General features: G+C 35.5%; 1 protein-coding gene across 1 annotated transcript in view; it reads right to left on the reverse strand.

The window, feature by feature from the left end:
• The window catches only part of LOC136033735 (zinc finger protein 236-like), a 44,828-nt gene extending 24,337 nt beyond the window's left edge, over positions 1-20,491 (reverse strand). The window contains exons 1-5 of the mRNA XM_065714628.1: positions 20,443-20,491; positions 15,686-15,861; positions 11,676-11,870; positions 10,307-10,438; positions 7,142-7,303 (exon numbers count right to left, since the gene is read on the reverse strand). Of these exons, the coding sequence (XP_065570700.1) occupies positions 7,142-7,303; positions 10,307-10,438; positions 11,676-11,870; positions 15,686-15,841 (645 nt within the window). The 5' untranslated portion in view covers positions 15,842-15,861; positions 20,443-20,491. The remainder of the gene's footprint in view (positions 1-7,141; positions 7,304-10,306; positions 10,439-11,675; positions 11,871-15,685; positions 15,862-20,442) is intronic.
• Positions 20,492-23,689: the final 3,198 nt, after the last annotated feature.

Below are 23,689 nucleotides of genomic sequence, written 5' to 3' on the forward strand. Positions count from 1 at the left end.
CATTAATTTAAAAAAATCCCCAGGATACTAAATAATAATAATAATATGTACATATAATTTTCAAGGATAATATTTAACATACATGCATATAAATATTATGACATTTAAATGTACTTTTCCCAATATCCCAAGCTCATGAATGAAATCCCACTCCTTGGGTAAAATTCCAATGAACAACAGCCCTGGTCACCACAACAAATCCCATTGTGGTTTCTAATACTCCATCATTATCATGGAAATACCACATAGCTCTTTTATTGCCATTTCAAAACGCTGAAAAAACATTTCATCAGTGTGTCTGAAGTTATCATAAACCATATTCCCCTGAAACTAAAGATTCCAGACCATCTGCGTTGATTCAAAAGACTTTATTCGGAATCTGTTGTACATATCCAATTTACAGCCAAACCTCACAGTGCAAGCAAGCTCTTTTGATCGGTTCAAGTCGTTCTCTTCAATCTTTTTTGGTTGGCAAGATATTCAGAAGAAAATCTTTTTCAAAAATATATTTTATCATCTTTTCTCACTCACAGAAATAGTTGGAAGATGGAGCTTTTGATATCAAAATACTTGTTATGCCTTACGTTAAGCAACAATCGAGACGACTTTTTCAATCTTTCCACTCTACTGTAAAACTTGAGTGGCGTAATATAGCACCCCCTTGAGTCACCAGAGCCAAAAATGTTTAAAGAAATATATATATATATATATATATATATATATATATATATATATATATATATATATATATATATATATATATATATATATATTATTTTTAATTTAGTAACTCTAAGTTAAAATTACAAAAAACAGCCGATTATTCTTGCTACTTACTTTTCTGTGATTTCTGCAACGATTGTGGTGATTATCAATCACATAGCGAGTATTTGAGGAACTTCTGATAAATGAAATTTAATCATTAAGAAATTTTGATGTTCGTTAATTTTGACACCAACAAATTAATGTAAACCCAGTTGAAGCAAACATTTTCCCTTCTATTAGCTACCAGAGTCCTTTCTTCAAACACAACGACCAAAATGAAAAGAAGGCCTTCAAATAGAAAGTTCAATCCCAACTAACCAGCCCAAATCTACTAACAAGTCCATATCAAATTCACTACTACATCTAATTTACTACTTGCTAGTGGTAAGAGGTCAATGCAACTACGCACACTCCCCCTCCACCCCATTCAGCTCAGAGCTTGACCACAGAGGAACAGAGTTTATTTTTAAGAAATGTTTTGACTAAAATACTTTTCGTTGGTTTACGAAAATAAGCTACAAAATAAACCATTGAGCTATACTTTTCAACACAAAAAAATAGAACAGAAATCTTTTCTTTTTATCTTTGACTTAATTCATTGCTCTCTTCCAGGAAGTTCTCCCTCCGATTAAAATATTTCATTATAACCCCTTTGTACTACAGCTCAAAGAAGTCGCCCTTTTCACTTGGTCCCAGCAGGGTTGCCAAGTGGACCTTTCTTGGGAACCTGTTATTCTTCATTTGTAAACCGTAACCTAAGTATCTTAGTCTTATTTCATTATTGACAAAGACAGTAAGATTGACCCTAATTTTTTCCAACACCTTCTTATTTGAAGAAGAATTAATCGACCTAACATGTAAATCAATCTTTGGAAAATTCTCCTGGAAAGAATATGCTGAGGTCTTGAAGGATAAAAAGAAAATCGATCATCCGAGGCAAAAACATCACTATTCGTTGCACTTAGGTTCTGAGTCATAATATAAACATCATTTAAATTTCAAAAAAAATGTTGGACACTCACAAAAAGTATAACGCCGCACCAGTGCAAGCAAGGACCTCCTCCTTAGGTCTGCGTAAAGCGCATTAGCAAGCTTTCAATTGGACAACAAGAAATCCGAGGTACCTCCAGTCGTACGGTAGTTTTGTAGATCAGATAAGAGTCCTTTTGTTCTTTTCATAATCCTCCCCCTTTCTTCAACTTCCGTTACCCCTTCTCGCTGTGCGCTTTTCCTACATCTTTTCACGTAACAAGCTAATTTAGTATGGTAAAAAAATGCATCTGATCTATGATTCATCATGGTTCCATATTTTTTTTTCACAATTCTAGGATGGATTTGACTACGTGTATGACAGGGCGAAAGGTGGAAAACCATAGATTCTATTTGGTAAGATTGGTCCTCTCGTCCACGATTGGTCCGAACACCAAAGCGTACACTCTACAGTGAAAACTAAAAAAAAAACAATGTTCGACTTTTATTTAGTATATTTTGTGATTTGGAATCAATAACTAAGCTCTCTGACTGTATTTTTGAGTATTCATATTTACCCTAGTTATAGACTAGAGGGTTGAAATAATGAGACTTATACCTGATATATTTCTTTGGGAGCATTAACCTCCCAAGCTAAGTTGAGTATATCTTGACGAAGAGGGTCCCCAGAATTGGATCATTGTAGATTAGGTGGTTTTGCCAAACAGTTTAATATTCGTTGCATACCTATATGCTATACACACTGTTTTTAGCACTTGCCGGTGTACTTCAATCATCACAAGTCGGTGTTACAATACCTGTGTCTACGGTAGCAATTGTAGTCATGGGCCCGAAAGCCAGGACCTCCCTTTTGAGGATAGGGACAGAGAACAGAGTTATTTTTTCTAACATACTGGAGCCATCCCTACAGCTTCACCGGCTCTTAGTCTAGCAAAAAGCCTGCCGCGCCTGCATACTGCCATTTCCATCCACTTGTTCAGGCCTTCAGCCCTTACACATTGACCAACCTATTCCTTCAGGTTTCTCTGTCCATTCACGACCAGAAACTACTACTAAAGGATAAATGAAATCTAAACCAGACAGGTGCTATTATAAATGAGTAAATAAATCTAAAAAAAAAATAAAGCTTAATTTGAATATGCAAATCAAGCTTAAAACGAACAAAAATATTTTGCTATTGAAGCATAAACGAAACCTTGATATATAATTATATTAATTGTTGAAAGATCATCACTTCAAGATTTTATTTAACCGTAATTTTTATTTCCATTTAAAATGCTGTAATGACTGGAAAAGAAAATATTTGGATTTCAATTTGTTTTCAATAAAGCGCCAATGATGCAGTAGGCCTTAGACTTTTACAGTTAGGGAAGGGCAGTATCCAAACTCTTTTTTGTAGTGAAACTATATTTGTCTTGAACGGCCTAGAATTGAAAAGAACTACTGAATATTTGATATATATTAATTGCTGGAAGCTGATCAGTTCAAAATTAGATTTTACTATAATTTTTACGATTATTTTCAATGTTGTAATAATGAAAAAGAAAATACTTGAAATATAATTCGTTTCCAGTAAAGCGCCGATGACGCAGTAGGTTTTAGATTTTTACGGTTTTATATTTTTTACAATGAGAGAAGGAGGCAATTCCCAACTCTTGTTTTTAGTGATTTTTGTTCGTTTCAAGGTTGATTTGCATATTCAATTTAAGTTTCATTCGTTTTAAAATTCATTTATTCATATATATTAGTACCTATCGCATGTTTGTTTGCTATGATAGTTTACTTAAATGTTTCTTAAATAAACATTGATTGTTTGTTTATTTAATATGAGTTTTTTCTTAAATTAATATCTGGTCATTTTTGACTGCCAAAATTTAAAGTTATTCACATTCCCTGGCAAGAACTAATAAAATTAAACCAAATATTTGATATATAATGGTATTAGTTGCTCAATGCTCATCAACTCAAGATTCTATTTCATTGCAATTTTCGTTTTATTTTCAATGTTGTAACAAGTACAGAAGAAAATGTTTGAAATATAATTTGTTTTAGTAAAGCGCCTAATACACAATAGACTTTATGCTTTTCCGGTTAGGAAAACGGGCAGTTGCCAAACTCTTGTTCATAGTGAAAACTATAGGTGTCTTGAAAAATCTTGGAAAGAGCTAATAAAGTTAAACTGAATTCCACAATTTTTGGGATAAAATATTGTTAATAAGTTATTCTTTGTATGTGTGTGTGTGTGGGGGGGGGGGGGAGCGGTTGGATTCTTGGAATAAAATATCGTCAAATAAATTTAATGTTGTTTTTTTTTTTGGGGGGGGGGGGCATGGAGGGAGGACCAGGGGTAAGCTCTCATGATATTTGTAATACAATATAGTTAAATATTGTTTTCATGTGTTTGTGAGGGGGGCAGGGGTTAACCCATAATTTTTGGAACAAAATATCGCTATTAATTTTTTTTATGGGGACGGGTCAAGGTCAGGCCACAAATTGGAGGTAAAGGGGCAAGTTCTCTTATATAAGTGGTTTTTTGGAAGGAGGGGGAGTCGGGCCATAAAGAGAGGTCCATAAAGGGGTCAGATTTCATGATTATTGGAATAAAATATCGTTAGTAAGTTGTTTTTTTGGGGTGGGAAGGGGCTGAGATATAGAGGGAGGACCTGGGGTCAGATCCCATGATTTTTGGAATAAAATATTGTCATTGAGTTTGTTTTGTTTTGGGAGGGACGGGGGGTTGGGCCATGAAGGGAGGGACAGGGGTCAGTTCCCATGGTTTTCGGAATGAAATACCGTTAAAAGTTTTTGTTTGTTATTTTGGGGGGGAAGATCGGGCCATGGAGGGAGGGCCAGGGGTCAGCTCCCATGATTTTTGGTCTAAAATACCGTTAATTTTTTTTTTTTTTGGGGGGGGGGGGTTCAGGCTATGGAGGGATGGCCAGGGGTCAGCTCCCATGATTTTTGGAATAAAACATCATTGATAAGTTGTTTTTTAGCGGGAGGAGGGGGTTCATGAAGGGAAGGTCAGGGGTCAGCTCCCATGATTTTTGGAATAAAGAATCATTAATAATTTTTTTTTGGGGGGGAGAGGTCGGGCTAAGGAGGGAGGGCCAAGGGTCAGCTCCCATTTTTTGCAATACAATGTTATTAATATTTTTTTGGTTTTTTATTGGGGGAGGGGGCATTGAGGGACGACCAGAGGTTAGCTCCCAGGATTTATCATAGATAAGTTTTATCGAGATGGGAGGAGGATTGAGCCATGGAGGGTCAGGGGTCAGCTCCCATAAGTTTTGGAATAATATATCATTAATAAATAGGCTTTTTTTAGCGGGGGGGGGGAATGGCCACAGTGGGCCAGAGGTGAGTTTCCATAATGTTTGGAATAAGATATCGTCAATAATCTTTTTGTGGGGGGCGGAGGGATGGGGTTTGGGCCATGGAGAGAGGGCCTAAGGTCAGCTCCCGTGATTTTTAGAATAAAACATCGTTAATAAGCTCCATTTTGGAAGGAGGAGATCAGGCCAAGGGTCAGCTCCCATATTTTTGGAGTAAAATAAGTTTTTTTGTTTTTTTGGCAGGGACCGGGCCATGGAGAGGACCAGGGGCCAGCTCCCATTATTTATCATTGATAAGTTTTTAGGGGGGTAGGAGAAGAATTGGTCTATGAAGGGATAGGGGTTAGCTTCCATAAGTATCAGAATAAAATTTCATTTAGGGTGAGGGTCAGGCTTATATGATCTTTGAACTATTTTGAAAAACCCTTGCATGAAAACCTTATATACCCCAGGGCATAACTTACAACCCTTGCCCTCAGCTCTTTGTGTCGACCCCGGATATTTGTTATCTGATTTTTCAACTAAAAAAAAAAATCTAAAAAATTCGATCAGATGGGTCTTGGAAAAAGAGGACAAAGGGATGGGGACTAGTTGCCCTCCAGTCCATTTTTCCTCGTAAAAGGGAATTAGAACTTTCAATTTCCAATCGAATGAGTCCCCTCCGAAGTTTATATGACCAATCCTTCCATAAAACCAAATTTGCACTCAGGGCATAATTTACAACACTTACCCCAAGGTTTCTGGGGGGGGGGTGTGTGTGAAAACTTCGGAGATTTGTTCTATGATCTTTCACCTATTTTGAATATATTACTATCTCAAAATTTTTATCAGATACGTTTGGCGGAAAGGGACATAAGGGGGGGGGGCTAGTTGCCATTCGATCACTTTTGGCTCTTAAAAAGAGAACTGTGATTTTCAATTTCTAATCACTACGGTCCCCTCCGAAGCTTATACGACCACCTCTTCATAAAAACCTTATATAACCCCTGGGCATACGTTAAAACCCTTCTCTCAGGCTCTGGGGGGTGGGGTGGGTTGTGTTAATCAAAATTTTGATCGAATGTATTTGGGGAAATATAGTGGGTGACGGGGGGGGGGGGGGGTAGATGCCTTCTGATCACTTTTGACTCTTAAAAATCAACTAGAGCTTTCAATTTCCAATCAAATGGGCCCCCTTTAAAGTTTATACGAGCACACATTCCATAAGACCCATACATACCCCAGGGCATAACTTACAACGCCTACTCTCGGGTTCTAGGGGGTTGTATCGACTTTAGAGTTTTTAATATCTGATCTCTGAACTATTTTTAACAGAATAACTTTCTCAAATTTTTATCAGATTCAACTAGGGAAAAATTGCTTGGGGGGCTAGCTGCCCTCCGATTACTTTTGACTCTTAAAAGGGAACTTGAACTTCCCACTTTCCGATCGAAAGACCCCCCTCTAAAGTTTATATGATCACTCCTTCCATATGATGTGCCTCTGGGGAAAAAAAATAATATTAGAACATTGAAGCCTTATGACCTTTACTATGGACAACGCTGTAGCGTTGCCTCTGATGCTCTGTAACTTTGTTTTAGAGCAGTTTTTCCATTCCCTCATTTTTTTTCGACTCTTCTATTGTTCTGTTTTTTCTATTCAGCCACTTTTCGATATTTGGATGTTAACTTTGTCACCTTTTTTCCAGTTTATCTACATTCTTTTGGTATTGACATTTATTCTAGAAGGCCATATGCATACATATCTACTAACTTCATTAAAAAAGACTTTAATTTTTTTTTTTTTCAGAACAAAAACTTCATTTTTACATTTCCTTATTAAAATACCAAAAAGATATTTATATATCCGCCATTTTTTAAAGCAAAACACTTGAACTTGAATAAACTTTTGAAGACTATTCTCCCAGTTGCAAGATTATTCACAAAAGTTGCAAGTTTCTAGGTTGAGCACTTAAGCTACAAGAGGAGTGGAAAGAATAATAATATAAACATACTACACAGCCTAGTACTGCAAAATTAATTTCAAGTAAGAAAAATAAGAGACTATCTTACAGGATACAGGAACTCTTCATGACAAGTAGAACATTCAACGGTATCTTCAACCATATGAACTATAAGGTGTGACTTAAAGCCTGCGGTTCTCTTAAATACTTTCAAACATTCTGGGCAATGTTTTGAATTCGAATGCAATATCAAATGTAGCTCCATATTTTTCTGAAAAGCAAATAAAAAGTCAGCTAATTAAGAATCGGATCCGGATCCATGCATCCAGTCTAACGAGCTAGACATAGTCTGAAAATACAAACTCAGCTGATCAGGAAGCTTTGGTCGTCAGAACTTCTTCATTCGCGTATTTATCTTTGATCAAGCGGCGTTCTCTCGCGTGTCTAATTACATATCTATGTCCAGAAACGGTCTTTGCCAGGAAACTTTAACTAGACATGCATATTAGTGCTTTTTTTAAGAAAATAAAAATCGAATTTGGTTAAACAGCTGATGATTATTTTATAACACAAAACGTTCAATAAATAGCCTAAGAAATTCCTCATACATCCATAATTTGCATCACCAACAGAGCATTATACAATGCGGAATAACTTCAATTTGGCGTGCCTTGGGCTCAACGTGCAATCTCCCTCGTTACGTCAACACACAATTAACACACCAAACACGGGAAGTCAGGTTGCAGTCTCTAAAAGCCGGAGTTTACAGCTAGATAGTAGCTTCATGCTTTCAATGTGCTTGAATTTCTACTGTACTAATCTTTAATTGGCCACAACCTCAAATGAGGTTATCTTGATCAAATCTGAGGTTTTCTGAAAGTAGGCTGACTTTTTCTTTTGAATCTTGGCCACTTGGCTCATTTTGAGCAAATAAAGTGGGAGCTCAACGATTTCGTTCTTAATTATTTATATTATATTTCTTATAACATTAATGTATTAAAGCGTTACTACACTATACATTATTATCATAATTAGGTAATACTTATCAGCTAGGAAGTGAATAATTATCGAAACACAACAGGATGAGAATAAAGGAACTAATTCGAGGCACAGCATTTACATTCTATTGCAACGCTACGCGATTGAAAAAGAAGTAAAACATGGACATTTTAACAGAATAATTTGAACGTTTTGAACTAGACTTCTAGGGGATTTTAGAAACACACCTACCCGGGCCAAGTTAGCAAAAATGAAATTAGATATGTAGAATTCGGTTATATAGGCAGAAAAGATAGGATACTTGGACAGGAAGTAGGGCCCATGATGAATAAGGAAGCTTTCAAGCCTTGCTCGGGCTGAGAAGGTATTAATAATAGAATTCTAGTTTCCCAATTTAGGACCAAAAAGTGCAAGGTATCAGACAGATTGGTATCTTCTCCTAAGCCCGTAGGACAGGTTGACGAAGAAAGTTGTGACTTGCATGAATTTTAAAAACAGGAACGTAAAGACAAGATCCCGGGTAGAGACGCTCTGTTTTTATTGAAGATCTTTAATGCTCAGGTTGGTACAAGTAAAGATAGATGGTATCCTAGCTCACGGAGATTTTTTTTTGCAGGGAAAAAAATAACAACTGTAGAACACAGCTACAGTTCTGCGGGTACGACAATCTAATTATCACCACTAGAATATTTTGTCATAAAATTGCCCATAATTTAACATGGTATATACACGATGGCAAGAGGGCCAACCTTGTTGATTATATTATAGTAAATATATGACCGAGAGAATCGACACAAGGCACCACAGCATAAAGGAGTTTCATTATCGGTGTAATGGAAAGATCATCATCTATTAGTGTCTTGAGTTCCTCTTGTTCTTCCTCAATGTTAATGGCCGAAGAGCACGGAAAAAGAAAGGCAAAGAGAGGCAACTTTGGCACTTTACCCTGGGTCTAACAGGCATTACGGACTACCAGTGCCATTACCTAGCAACTTCTAGAAAAGTCAAAATGAGCACAATTTTAACCTTTTAAAACTAAAATTTTCGTTAAACTCTAACTTTAGATGGATTCAGCATAAGATTATTAAAGCATCACATTCTTTGACATTTAAACTACATTTCATTGATGATAAAATATTTGGGACATTTTTGTACCCTGCATTGCCAGCTAGTTGAACTGATCATAAGGAAATATATATATATATATATATATATATATATATATATATATATATATATATATATTGCTCTCTTGGCAAAAGCAGTCTTATATTTTACTCCCACTGTAGGAAATCAGTGAAAAAGAAGATGTTTTTATTTAGATTTTTATAGTTAATTTGTGATTTAGCAATGTAGAGCTAGCTGGCGTATACTTTTTTTTTCTGTTTTTTTCTCAGAGATGATTTTCAGCTTCCCGTTTTGCTAGTTTCCCATGCTCTGTGGTTTACAGGAAAGCTAAGACTTAGAAAACTAGTCTATTCTAACTATGATGGTAGGATTTGTCATGAGTTGTTAAAAATACGGAATACTTTTTTTTTTTACTAAACCGTTCAAACACAGTGAAAACCCTTACTATACTTGACGACTATGGTGAGATGCAAACTATGATAACTAGGATAAAAATAATGTTAAGAGACACGTAGGTTGAGTCCTCCTTACAAAACACGAAGTCGCTTCTCATTAACCATCTTAATCACCCAATTTTGGCATCCTATGCCTCTATTATCACATTCAAATTCCGTTTTAACCATCATCTACTAGCTAGCCTTTACAATGCAGTAGCCTTCCCTCATATCTTATACGTTGCCCTATTTTCGAAAATCCTCACAAAATCGGACCGATCAAAAATCCATTTGTTGTTTTCCTGTTTTGGAAAATATTTATTACGTTTACCAACTTAGCAAAAAAAAAACTGATATAGTTTAGCATGGTTGACATGACCCTGAAACCTGCTTCAGTTTGGTTAATTGGAAACATAAATAAAAAGAGGAATAAGAATTTTTGAAGCAAATAAACCAGCGAAATATTTTCGTATGAAGCCGAAATGAGACTATTTCTAGACTCCAAGTGCTATTTTTCCGAAGAAGAAGAAGATGTTTTAGCTATTTCTTAGGTTATTGCAAAACATATAAAAAACCAGCTAGTTACGAATCAAGCACACTCCTACTGCAGTGATTTATACATATGTAATAATTAAGATGATACGTGTGTATATATATAATTTCAATATATAAATAAATAAATACCGATTTAGTAAATATACACAGTAACTCACCTCATTATTGTACATTACTGGACACTGTGGGCATTTCAGACATTTCTCTTTAGCATGAACTTTCAACATATGCTTGTCACATGCCTCGATACTTTCAAGCTCTGTGCCACATACTAGACAAGTAGCACTATCCTGAAAACGAGAGGAAATTGAAAAACTATCACTCATTTAAGTTCAATGGAACGGAAATGAATACACAGTCTTAAAAAAATTAATAGCACAAGTCCAATTCAATGTTAAATATAAAGCATGGGAATCTTATGTTGATTGACAGCAACAAAACTATAATAAAGACCTCTTCCAAGACGTCAACACATTGATACATGCTGCATCAAGAGAACCTGAGGAGGAGTAAGATCAAACAAGTGAATGATGTACGACAGATAGAGAGAGAGCAAAGTCAAAAACCAACTTTGCACATAAACGGACGCAAGTCTAACTTAAAAAAAAATGGATTAAATCATACGAGATTTAGGGAAAGAGGGATTTTATAGAAAAATTCCAAAGTTCATCCAGAAAGAGGCTTATTTGCCAAAAAATCACAATGCATAAAACTGTGGAAATAAGATAAATTCACAAAGCACACGTTTCCAGCTTATCTTCACTTACCAATCATCACAAAATTTTCTATAGCAATGATTTTCACCTATAATAGGGAGCTATGGAAAAATAGTTTTCGATTTTGATCTCAAATGTGGTAAACAGTATTGACCCCCAATGTCGTTCTTTGTTTTTAATTCAGCCTATAACATTCAGCAAGGATCTTTAAAGTGCAAAAAAAAAGTTCACGAATTCAAATTTGTTAGTAGACTATCTCTATCTGTATAATTGGTAGTTGTTCGTAACTCCCAGATAATCACTGATCTTCAGCTCTAAGAACAAAAATGTAAGGTTATGCAACAGATCGATAAAACAACTATTTCTCATTGCTCAGATATTGTCTGCAGGTTTACAATACTCACAAGATAGTAACTTTACCGTTTTTTATACCTGACGTCCAGCAAGTTCTAGTGATAGAATACTCCTGCCCAGCCTCTCCATGCGGGTTGATTATAAATAGTCTGTCATCTCCTCAACATCCTTACTAGTTTGTGTAACTTTCATAACTATTCTATTTGAGAGAGTAATTATATTTCAAAAAATTTACAGAGTGGTCTTACTTAAATGAAAAATTATGCTTATTGGCAGTGTTAGCTGTTGATGTAAAGTATAATTTAACAAATTTCGCAATAATTGAAGACGATAAAAACACAAGAATTTTTATTCAAATGGTGCCACTGCAGAGCATCAGTTTTCTGTTGAATAGCAGAATAACAACCTTTAAAACAAATACTTTGTTACATAAACTTCTTAAAAAAAAGAATCTTACATTTGCCAAAGCCTTAAGAGTTCTTTGGTCTGCATTGCTTCTACTCGTTTTAGGTCTTTTTCTTAAAGCCAACAGGTCTGGCTTTTTAATTACGAGTTTCTTCTTAACAGCCATAGATTTATTTGGCAGCTCATTTTGAGTCGGCGATGTTGCAATCAATAATGAGTTCAATTGACCTTGACCATCAACAAACTCCTTGAAAAAAAAATTTAATTACTTTCTGTATGAGCCTTTTAAGTTCGTTTGAAAATCAAAACCAGCCATAAATCTTCTTTTTGAATTTTCTTCACTACCAATTTCATGGATTTGGTCAAATTGATCCCTAAGAGGCTCCATCATGGTCACAGCAACCACTGCAAAAGCTGTTTAGTTTTAAATGATTTCTATTTAACACTGCTTATAAATGGCAATTTCATTTCATTTCAGAGGAGAGAGAGAGAGAGAGAGAGAGAGAGAGAGAGAGAGAGAGAGAGAGAGAGAGAGAGAGAGAGAGAGAGAGAGAGAGAGAGAGAGAGAGAGAGAGAGAGAGAGAGAGAGAGAGAGAGAGAGAGAGAGAGAGAGAGAGAGAGAGAGCGAGAGAGAGAGAGAGAAAGAGAGAAAGAGAGAGAGAAATCGGTGTATTTAAAACCTATCATAGCATTGCTAAATTCAGTTTTCTTACAAAATCATACATTTAAACAAAAATCACACACTACAACTCAGCATTGAAAATTGATGTGAAGAAAGGCACAAATGAGTTGGCGTAATGGTTAGTTCGTACTTTAAGGGGTAATTTATTTTGTAACCGAGTTCGACTATTGGGAGGGGCTGGTTCGGGTGGTAGTGATTGGTGGCTCGTATTGGCTAGGGCAGATTTTCCAAATTGCTGAATCAGGTCTTCAAGCCGGAATTTAAGCGGGGATAAATTCAGTTTCGCGAGGGCTTGATCATAGGATATGTCGCGGTTTTGGAGCATAATCCTTGTTCCTCTTTTCTGGACAGACTCTATGTCGCGTAATAGGTACGCCGTGCGGATGGCATACAGATCCCACACCGGGCACGCGTACTCGAGCAACGAGCGAACGTAACACACGTAGGCATGGAGAAGACTTTCAACATCACACCCAAAACGCCCCATTTTTGTTAAGTGTCTGCAGGCTTGCATTAGCCTTGTGGACGGCTAAATTAATATGGACACTGAAACTACAGTCACTAGTGAAAGTTACTCCTAAGATTTTCATTTCGTTCACAATCGGGAAAGGGACTAGAGGCATATCTATTTTCCGCTTCAGAGGGTTGAAACGAGTTATACTCGACATGGCTACGTTGATAGTAAGATTTTTACTTGAGCATTTGGTTTTTAGCTGATTTGCTTTGTTATGATAGTGTTTTAGACCAGGTAAGCGCGCACTATAAACAGATCATCTACAAACTTGTAACGGTCGTCGTGATAACTAAGCAGGGAATTAATTATAGCCAGGAAATTTATTCCAGCTAATTTCATGCCTTATGGGGCCCCACAAGAAGTATCTGACCATGATGAATTCGAATCGTTTTCATTGAGTAAAAAGACTTTTTGTTTCTGGCCAGTTAAGAAGTCAAGTACATGGCCAAGGGTGCGTCGTTTGGCACCCATTTCCTAGAGATTCATGCCTGCAGTTAGGTGGCGGATTAGGTCAAAGGCCTTTCTGAAATCAACTTCGCAAATGTTTGACGAAAGAGCTACCTTTTTTGAGCCATTGGAGGACACTAGGTAGATTGTAGTACTACACATGGGGAGCCCACCGTACTGGAATTTATCAATATGTCCATGAATTTGTTTCAGAAGAAACTTCAGTATGAAGGCCTCTGTTACTTTCGCCGAACAAGGTGAAAGTGAGATCGGGCAGAGATCGTCGCATTCACTAGGGGGGCGGTTTTTAGGGATAACTCTAATATAGGCCCGTTTCTGCTGTGAAGGGAAATAGCCGGAAGCAAAACACTCGTTTATGATGATGGACAGTAGTAATCCTATGAAAGCTGCATATTCACGTAGCAATTTGACAGGTGATTCACCAGGGTATGAAGATGTATTCGGTTTAATCTTCCATAATTCCGTGTTAACGTCGAACTCACTGACTATTATAATGCTCTTGAGCTCACATTTTTCAAGTATGGTGGAATTTTCATCAGCTGTAATGGGCGGATAGGTAGTGCAGATCTTGGTGAGGGATTCGCACACTTCTTCTGCACTGATTAAGGAACCATCATCATTGCTGATCTTTACACTGCTGTCAGAATTTGGCCAGCCTCTTTTTTCACCGCATTGTGCCACTTTTTGGGATCTGAAGTATGTAAGCTGTAGGGCATGGTTTCACGACTATAGCGAGCTTTAGCTCTCTTTACCAAAGAGACTATTTGATTTCACAGTTTCTTGCCGTTGATAATATCACCACAGGAGTAGAGGCGAAACCTCTCTGTTATTAGTGATTTAATACCTGGAGAGATCCATGGTTTGTCGTATTCATTAAAAACAAATGATTTTGTTGTAAAGATCAATAAGTATTGACAGTATAAAGTGGCGTTGAAATTGGATACCTTAGTGACCCAAGGGCTCATTACTGTGCATTTCTGGGAAGTCGTATGTGCCAGTCCATCGACCGTATTCACAGATAGCCGACTCCGTACAAGGATGCACAGTGACGCGGGATGATTTGGGCTTTGGTAAGGACTCTCTTGCTTTCCACAGAATTGCATTGTGGTCTGACATGCCAACAGGACCAACAGAAAAGGGAGGGGAGTAAAAATCATCACAATTTGTGAGTATAAGGTACAATATGCTCACCAAAGAGTGGGTTGGTATGTGCACTACTTGTTTTAAAGACAAACAAAATGATAACCAACTCTTCTTGGTCTGGTTAAAGTCTCCTCCTATAATAAAAGCTGGGCTACTGCATATACTTCTCAGGTGATCAATAGTCGTTCGGAGGTGGAAAACCAAGTCACCCTGGTTTCTGGCACTTTCTGGGTAATATATTGAAGCAACTATAATACAAGAAAAGCGACAGGGGAGATTTAGTTTTGCAAATAGCCCAGATTACTTCATGACCTGGATCAAATAATTCCAGCAATAATTTCCACAGGGTGTCTTGGGTTTAACTTTACAATTGTTTGTATTTAAGAGAAAGTTTGATGAAAATAGTTTAAAAAATGGAGATTTGCTTCAAGAAATACAACATTATTCAGACTTGAAAGCAAGATGATGCAGCTGGTTTTGGTAAAAAAAAATGTTAAAAAATACTCTGCATTGAAAGTTAAAATATATATTCATTAATTATAACTGGAAGCTGATTTATGTAATATTCACCGAAATATATTTGGCTCAAGTTCTCAGGACTTGTAATTTAACTGCAATAAAAATAAAACGATTTTTCTAATCTGGCATTAATGTGCTATTTAGATATTTATTGAGTCTGTTTTTTTTGTTGTTTTTTTTTACAACCATTTTACACGAATGAATGAAGGAAGACAAAAAATTGTTAATGATAGTCCTCAAATTATTAAATCAATTAGAATTAATGAAGAATTTTTAGTAGATAATATTAGATCCATTGCTATACCATTTGGTAATGAATTTCAATCAGTTTTTTTAAGGATTATTTTCATGCAAAAGAGAATAAACATTTGAATAATATTGTTTGTCATGGGCAAAAAACAGCCACTTGAGAAGAAACTGCGACATTTGAACTATTCTACATGACTAGAAGAAGAGAAAAATTTCAAATGTCATTCATCAATAAACAAAACATATTAAGATAGGATTGCTGCTTTTTCCTGTTCAGTGTCCAATGCACACCAAAGCTTGATATTTTTTATGTTTCTTCCTGAAAACAAATTTTAGAATCTCGCGAGTAAACAAAGCAGCAGAAGTCAAAACTCCAAGAAATGACGAAAAATATCTATTCAGCAATCCTGTCTTCAGAGGCAGTAACTGTTGATTATTATAAAACCAATCTAAAAGACAGATATATTAAAAGTGAAAGCAAATTTACAAATTGTCCATCATCAACAAATAGGAAGCCTTCAGAGGCAGCTATTGCTTCAAAGACAGGAAAATTATCATCATTTTCTTCTGATAAGTCAACAGCACTGAACTCATCAGGCATGACACCACTGGTCATCATCTGATACTCTTCTGTGGGTTCCATATCTTCAGTGAGTATGAATACTACAAAAAAAAAACATTTGTTAAGGAGCATTATAAATAAAATAAAAGGAAGAATATACAGCAATCATTTTGGGAATGGGCATTGTAAGAGTTCTTTTTTTCTTAAGGGAATGCAAGATAGAGAACTTGAAGGAACTATTTCAAAGTTTACAGGAAAGTGGGTCCAATAGACAAAACTTAGATACTTTTCTGAAGTCTGTATACCTTCTAATTTTGGCAATTTTGTACAATGGGGTAGCCAAAAATAGCAAAAGCAGGATAGAAGAATAAAACACCTACTTTGATCACACAAGTCAGCAATAATGGAAAATTCTTTGGATCCAAGTCAGTGAAGATGATGAAAGACAGTGGAAAGGGCAAAACTAGACTAGAACAGAGTATGATAAAAGAAAATGTGTATAGAGTTAAAAGGTGTTTCTAGAATGATACAAGAAAATTCAACTATAAAAGACTTAGTTGACTGGGAAAATACAGAAAAAGCCGAAAACCTAGCTAGAATTTAAGCTAAAAAAATTTTTTTTTTGAATTTTCAAGCCTAAAAACTTTTTTTTAGCCTGGAGAGGAAATTCAAGGTTATGTTAAGGGAGATGGTCTATTGCCTTGTAACATAGATTTTTAGTCCCAACCATACACCATATATATCTTACCAAAACACTTACCATGCAGAAGGGCTTCCCCCACCAGCAAGAATTATTTTGCTTAATTTGTATTAATACTTTGGAAAGATTCTTTAAAATATTAGGACAGCTGGATCATGACATTTGAAAAGCTTATCTTCCTTACAAATTTCTGAATCTTGGAGTTAGTTCTATATGTTTTTTTTTTGTTTTTTTTTTTTTACTGAATTCACTTCTTGATTTTAGAATTCATCTTGTTAGTTTACTAGACAACCCAACCTTTCATTAATCTCAAATAGCTTGCATTTTTTTTTTTTTTTTACAATGGTTGGTTACAGGATTAGAAAAATTAGATTGCTGAGACTGCATATCCTTTTATTGTCAGAAAAGTTAGCTAATAAAACGTCTCTTTCAATTCAGTGTCAGTTCTTGTGCTGTACCAAGTGATGAATGTGACCAATCGTTATGTGCATGCATAGTACCTCTTGATGTCTCCTGTTGAATACAATATGTTTGTGAAAACAAATAACTGGCATGATAGTACCTGGTTATGCCCCATTTGTAAATCCAGAGGTTCAAAGCAGCAGGGTCTCCCCAGTTGCTGAAGCCAGCTCAGGATGTCTTCATGATGAAATGAAAGATATGTTTGTTGCATTTCAAGATAACATGCACACCTCTCTTGAAGGTATCAATGCTAAAGTGCAGAGCCTAGAAAACTCCCTTTCAGGTCTGTTGTTGATGTTGAGGGGATAGTGAGTCAAATGATTGCTGACAAGCTGCAAACTGATGTTCAAAAGATGGTTCTAGACAAGTAGAATAGAGAGAAAATACACTTTAACATACTTGCTATGACATCTCTCCTCAAGCCATGACTTCAACTTCATACAAAATGTTCTGAAAAAACAAAGCTCCAAATTGATACTGCTGTAGTGACCAATTTGTATGAAATGCAAAGCACAAGTCTCAACCACAATACTGCCAATTCATCTAATCAGCCTGATCCTTTACTTTTCTCAGTTAGCTTGAATAAACTGAAAACTGACATTCTAGTGCAGTCCCATACCAGAAAGGGAGACATTTGTTTCTATGTGGACACCTCAAAAAAAGCCCAGCTGTACAGAAAATAGCCACAGCTAGGAAACAAAACTTAAGGATTAGAAACTGGCCAGAAATGAGATGAGGCTGAAAATGTCTGTCCTCTTTCTGTGCATAGTATAAATAAATGAAGATTAAATGGAAGTAGTGCAAAAGAACCAAGCTGTGCTAATGAAATCTGGAATGCCTATGATATTGCTTATATTCTCTTTTGAAAACCTGCATGCATACAATTTCTTTGTTTAATTGAAGCTCCTCATAAACATTCCTTAAAAGTTTCACCTTAAACCTCTTAGCATCATTAGTTACTGCAACAGTAGTGGTAGTATTAAAAGTATACACTCAATGCCTTCTGGCTAGTTCAAAAACCCAAATAACTTACCCTTAAAAGTATAACTTAGTAATATAAGTTGTTCTTCAAATATTACTTTGTTACCTTTTTGAAAGTCCACATGCCTATAGCTTTTTTCAATTTATTCCTGCTAAAGTGAATAACCCTTTGATGACCTTTTGTAATCTTACTTTTGTATAAGTGAAACCTTTCAAAATAGAGCTTACATTCAGAAAAAGCCACATTAAAAGTGTTTTGAGCCTTATACCCTGATTTTCCAGTCCTTATTTATTAGCTTTAAAGATCTTTAAATCTGTTTCTTAGATTTATGAAAAAACTCCTGATATGGCTTGAAACTCTAATTAAATAACAGGTTTTACATTTTCAAATACCAAAGCCAAAGAAAGAGAAATTGAAAACTCAAACTAAGGTAAAGTTTTTTGTCAGATTTTAGATAGGCTAAGTCATGTATATAGTCTTCTAAGATCTAGAAATAAGAAAAAGGTGAATGTAGTAGTTTGGCAATACCTTCCCAGGGTAAATTTTAGGCCCTGCATTCAATCTTGAAAGTGTTTACCTAGCTCAACTACTTTCCAATATGGCAAAAAGCCCCTCAAAAAGAATTTTACTATGGATAGTGAAGATATACTGGTCTACTATCAAAATTATCACTAGAAGTTTGACCTGGACTCTGAGGTCACCATAGGTCTGAGCACTTATCTGTCTATTTATCCTACAAGAAAACCTTTTTTTTTTTAGATTGACTGTTTTAGCCATAATGAACCAGCTATTATTAGTAAAGGTCTACATTAGGGGCTACTGAGAAGGAATCATTAAAAAAAAACAAAAAAACAATCCTTACTAGATGATATGCAGAATAATTGTAGCTAATATATTCTGACAGTAAATATATTGCTGTTCATAATTTTAACTAACAAATCAAGTGAACATACCACTTAATGCCTTTTTTTTATGCTCTTTCTAAGACAATAAATAAAAGTTCAAATAAGGACTAAATCCTTTTAATAGACAGTAATAAATTTCACAAAAATTGGTCAATTATGCAATGACTCAGTCATTAAATTTTACCCTGCCCCCCCTTAATGTGCAAATATATCTTGAATTGGTATACATAGGGATGGAGGTAAAACCCATCAGTGGCAAAAGTCATTTACTATTTGGAAAGAGTATAAAAAAAGGCATTGAGTGGTTTTTTCACAAAATTTGCAAGTCATTGATTGGAACAATTCTAGTTTAGAAAAATAGAAAAGTTAGAAAATTCTAGTTTAGCAACTTCTTGGATAAAATTCTAGTTAATTGACTTCTTGCTATTTTGGAAAGGGTTTAGGTTAGGAAAATGAAACTTTCAGGGATGGGTCTACAGGCTAAAGTATGTCCCGGGAAAGTCTTTCAAAGTACCCATCTCCACTCTCTCTCCCTCTAGAGGGCCCTGAAATTTGCCTACATGACAGGTAGGCAAATTGAAATTTTGACAAAACAACATTTGCCTTAATTTTCAGTTACTAGTTGCTTTTTCTCTACCTTTAGTTTTGAAAATGCAATTCCTGTTATTTGAGTAGAATTTTGAGCCATATCAATGTTTTTTTTTTCAAAATTTAGGAAATGTATTTGCATATCTTTAAAACCTTATAAAATGGAATTGAGCAAAGTTATGAAGCTGAAAACAATTTTGTTGTAATTCAATTAACCAGAAGATCTATTCTACAAGGTTTCACTTTTATAACAAACATATTTTTAAAGGTCATCAAAGGTCAGGGCCTTCTAGAGGGAGAAGAAGTGGAGGTAGTTGCTTCAAAATACTTTCCCAGGACATACTTTAGTCCGTAGATTCATTCCTCAAAGTTCCACTTTCCTAACCTAAACCCTTTCTAAGATAGCAAGAAGTCAATTAACTAGAATTTTACCATTTCTTGCTATCTCAGAAAGGGGTTAGGTTAGGAAAATGAAACTTTCACCTACAGGCTTCAACATTTCAACATTGATATGGCTCAGAATTGTACTTAAATAATAGGAATTGTATTTTCAGAACTAAAGGCAGAGAAAAAGCAACTGGAAACTGAAAATTAAGGTAAAATGTTGTTTTGTCAAAATTTCAATTGGTATAGACCTGTTGTGTAGGCAAATTTCAGGGCTCTCTAGAAGGAGAAGGAGTGGAGGTGGGTACTTTAAAATACCTTCCTAGGATATACTTTAGCCTGTAGACCCATCTCTGAAAGTCTCATTTTCCTGACCTAAGCCCTTTCTGAGATATCAAGAAGTCACTCAACTATGATTTTACGTACGTTAGTTAGAATTATTATGCATATTATGAAGTAAGAACTTTCTTGACATGTTTCTTTTTCAATAGTCCCTAAACTTTTACTGATAAAAACAGGCAAACGAACAAACCTAGCAAAGTTTACCACCACAAAATAAATATCTAAGACAAATTACAAAATTTTAATGCTCTCATTTTCCATCTCCTAATGTCTGAAATTAAGTGAAAAATAGCTTAAATTAAAGAAATATGGATACAACCTAATCAATCAACATGCAGAATTTTTGAAAATATTAGCAGTTTCAAAATGCTGTTTACTCACAAATTATCTCGCTAGTTAAAAAAGCCGAATTGAAACCATGAAAGTTTGGTTTATATCACAGAAAACAAGTATGTAGTATGTAGTGCAAGAAGTATGTATGTAATATGACATACTTCTTGTCTGTGGTTTATATAGGGGTTGGGGCAAAAGTCATTTTCGACGCAAAGGAATGTTAAATTGGGATTTAGATGCAATACTGACTATTGAGGTAACTTTGTTTCTTAGCTATCTCAATAATCCGTTAATATAAATATTGCTCGTAAACGTTTACCAAAAGGATTTTTTTCTTCAAAGCATTGTAATAATCATATTTTTTTTTTTTTTTTAGTTAAATTAAATTTCATAGCCTGGTTAGAGTCATAGGACACAGCGTCGTACATAAAGTTACACACTAATTTTGTCATAATGCATTGATAATTTTGGACTGCAGCTATAATTGATGGAAATAGGAGTTCACAGGCTTTGTGACTGGAGAAGGGTCACAAAATGACCAATATGATTGTCCTCTTAGTTTTAATATTTTAAAATTATTTTAATAGAGCTTGCGACCGAGGTATTGGTCACACCCTAAAAGCAATAGGCCCCAACGCAGCGCCAATTTATCGGCGGTGTCCTGCTTTTAAAAGACTTCCCGGAGTAAATAAAATATCGGCAGTGCACCGTAATTCCGTCGGTACCACCAGTGCAAAGGCGTTCCGCTGGTTTCTCTATATTTAGCCTCTTGATTTTGCCGTGGATCTGTTGATTTCACTGAGCTAAGTAAGCTAGCGTGCTAAGTTCTTTTGTGAACGTCAATTGCTGTTGATTATCGATATCGACTATACTGATGATTTAAGCATATTAGATGAAAATATAAGCAGATGAATGGATTTTTAGAGGTTTTGCGAGTACAGGATGCTAGAATAGGTTTAAATAATTAATGTTAAGAAGACTAAGTCACTAAGGCTAGGAATAAGTGAGAACGAAAAGATTGATCAGGTGGGCAGCTTAATTTACCTTGGTAGTACTTTTAGTAAAGACGGTGGGAGCCGTGAAGATGTTAAAAGTAGAATAGCCGAGGCTCAGGGCGTCTTTTTACAGTTAAAAATAGTTTGAAAGGGTAGGAAGATAAGTTTGCAAACCAAGATTAGAATATTGGAAGGTACAGTGATGGCAGTGGTCAAATATGGCCCTGAACATGGGAGCTCCGAAAAGCGGATGACAACTTACATGATGTTTTCCAGGGAAATGGCCTATGGATTATGGGTACCCGGCTGACTAACCGTATTTCAAACAGTAGGTTGTACGAAAATGGTGGTTCAATACCGCTTTCTAGGGCTATAATGAAAGAAAGGTTGAGATGGCTAGGCCAAATTCTGTAGATGAAGGATGACAAATTGCCGAAGACTGTCCTTTTTGGTCAACCCTCTAGGGCTAAATGGAAAGCAGTTTGTCCTCATCTGGGGTGGGAAGATGTCATAAATAAAGATTTGAAGGAAATGAGAGCTTCCTGAGAGGGTGTAAAGAGGGAGACCTTGAATAGATTGGGTTGGAGGAGGAGCGTGCGTAGATGTGTTTGCATCAGGCGGCTTGATATTGCGGTGAGTTATTATTAGTAGTGGTAGCAGTACCCTTTGATTGCTAATCAGGAAATGAGAATGACAACTTACAGACAGAATAGACAGTGGCGTATTTAAAGAGAAATTTTTCACTCCCTTCTCAGAAGTTTTACAAGAAAAACGTAAAGAGCTTTACTCTCACTTACAACAGTCCTGTTGAATTCTTGCAGCATAGTTTAATCATTCATTTGAATTGGCTCACAACAAGAATTTTTTCTTTTATAGATCTTATTTTGCTTTTATACGATTATTAAGATTATTCAATTTTACGATCTGTCTCGTGACATGAGCTGTAAATAGTCTTTCTCTCGGTCATTCCACCCTGTGCTCTAGTTTTCCAGCGTATTTCATTGCATTTTTCTTCTAAATATTAATTTTGAGATTAAGGATTATCAGTTTCCGTTTTTCTAATGACTCAGTATGCCGTCAAGATGTAATATTTGGAATTAGAGGATTGGCGTCCTTTTCTGTAAGTTTTTTCTTCCTTTATAGAACAACCTCGCAATATCACGTATTAGCAAAAGATCAGAACTGCTTGGATATATGGTAGCGCTCAGATCAATGATCTTAAGTTAAGAATATTTCTAAGAAGCCGCAAATTGAAAGTATATTCTTGAACTCTTCCAACCAAGGCCATATATTTTTTTTTTATTTTATTGTTCACTGTTAAACTTTGGCAAAAAAAAAAAAAAAATTAGAAATATAGTAGATCAAACCAATGTAAAAACAGTAAGTTCGATAAGCGAATAACTTATTTTACGTCCAAAGCAGATTTAGTTTAAATTGGGCCGATACAAATTTCGCATTTCACCATAGAAAATTAATTGAATTTCAGAAAGAAGAGAGAAATAGAGTTATAATCTTGTTCGAAATTTCACCAATTCCTCAACTTTTTTTAAACCTGAGGAACAATTGTAGATTTTGATTCGGTTTCAACTAAATTTAACAAAAGGACATCTCACTAAGACACTTCTTTCGTGATTTTTTTTTCAAATATTACTACTAAATTTTCTGCCTTCTTTATCGGATCTTGGAACTGGTTTAAAAATCAGATTAAAATTTGGACTTCCTGAGATTATGCTGTAACTACTCTGTTTTTCTCGGACTCATTATATCTTTGAAGTTTTGGTTCAAATTTTAAAAATTCTCAAAAAGTTTTGATTTTTGCCCCACTTCCGATGAGAGGCCTCTGCCTACTAGAATGGAGATAGAAAATAGCATCCACTTGCTTTTACATATATTTTGGCTGTCATTGTTTAAATTTCGTTCTATTTTCAAACCTCTATCAAAAAATGAGAATCGATGACTCAGCATATAGCTTCCTATTACTTTGAACATTAGTGGAAGCAATAATTCGGCTCTCTTCTTCTTCAATTTGATTAAAACAATATCCTCTACTCAATTAACTCCTTTTTGGGTAGAAGCTCTTGTAATTTTTTGAAAACACCATCCTGGAGGTCATATTTTAAATTGGGAATATGAGACCTGTAACGTCATCCGTCTTACTTCTTAGAAAACAGAGTGGGTTGATCAAGGGTGTTGTTTCGGGAAAACAAGAGGGGGCAGTTGCCCCAGAATAATTTGGAG

This window comes from Artemia franciscana, chromosome 12 (genome assembly GCF_032884065.1).
Source record: "Artemia franciscana chromosome 12, ASM3288406v1, whole genome shotgun sequence".
NCBI classification, from domain to species: Eukaryota; Metazoa; Arthropoda; class Branchiopoda; order Anostraca; family Artemiidae; genus Artemia; species Artemia franciscana.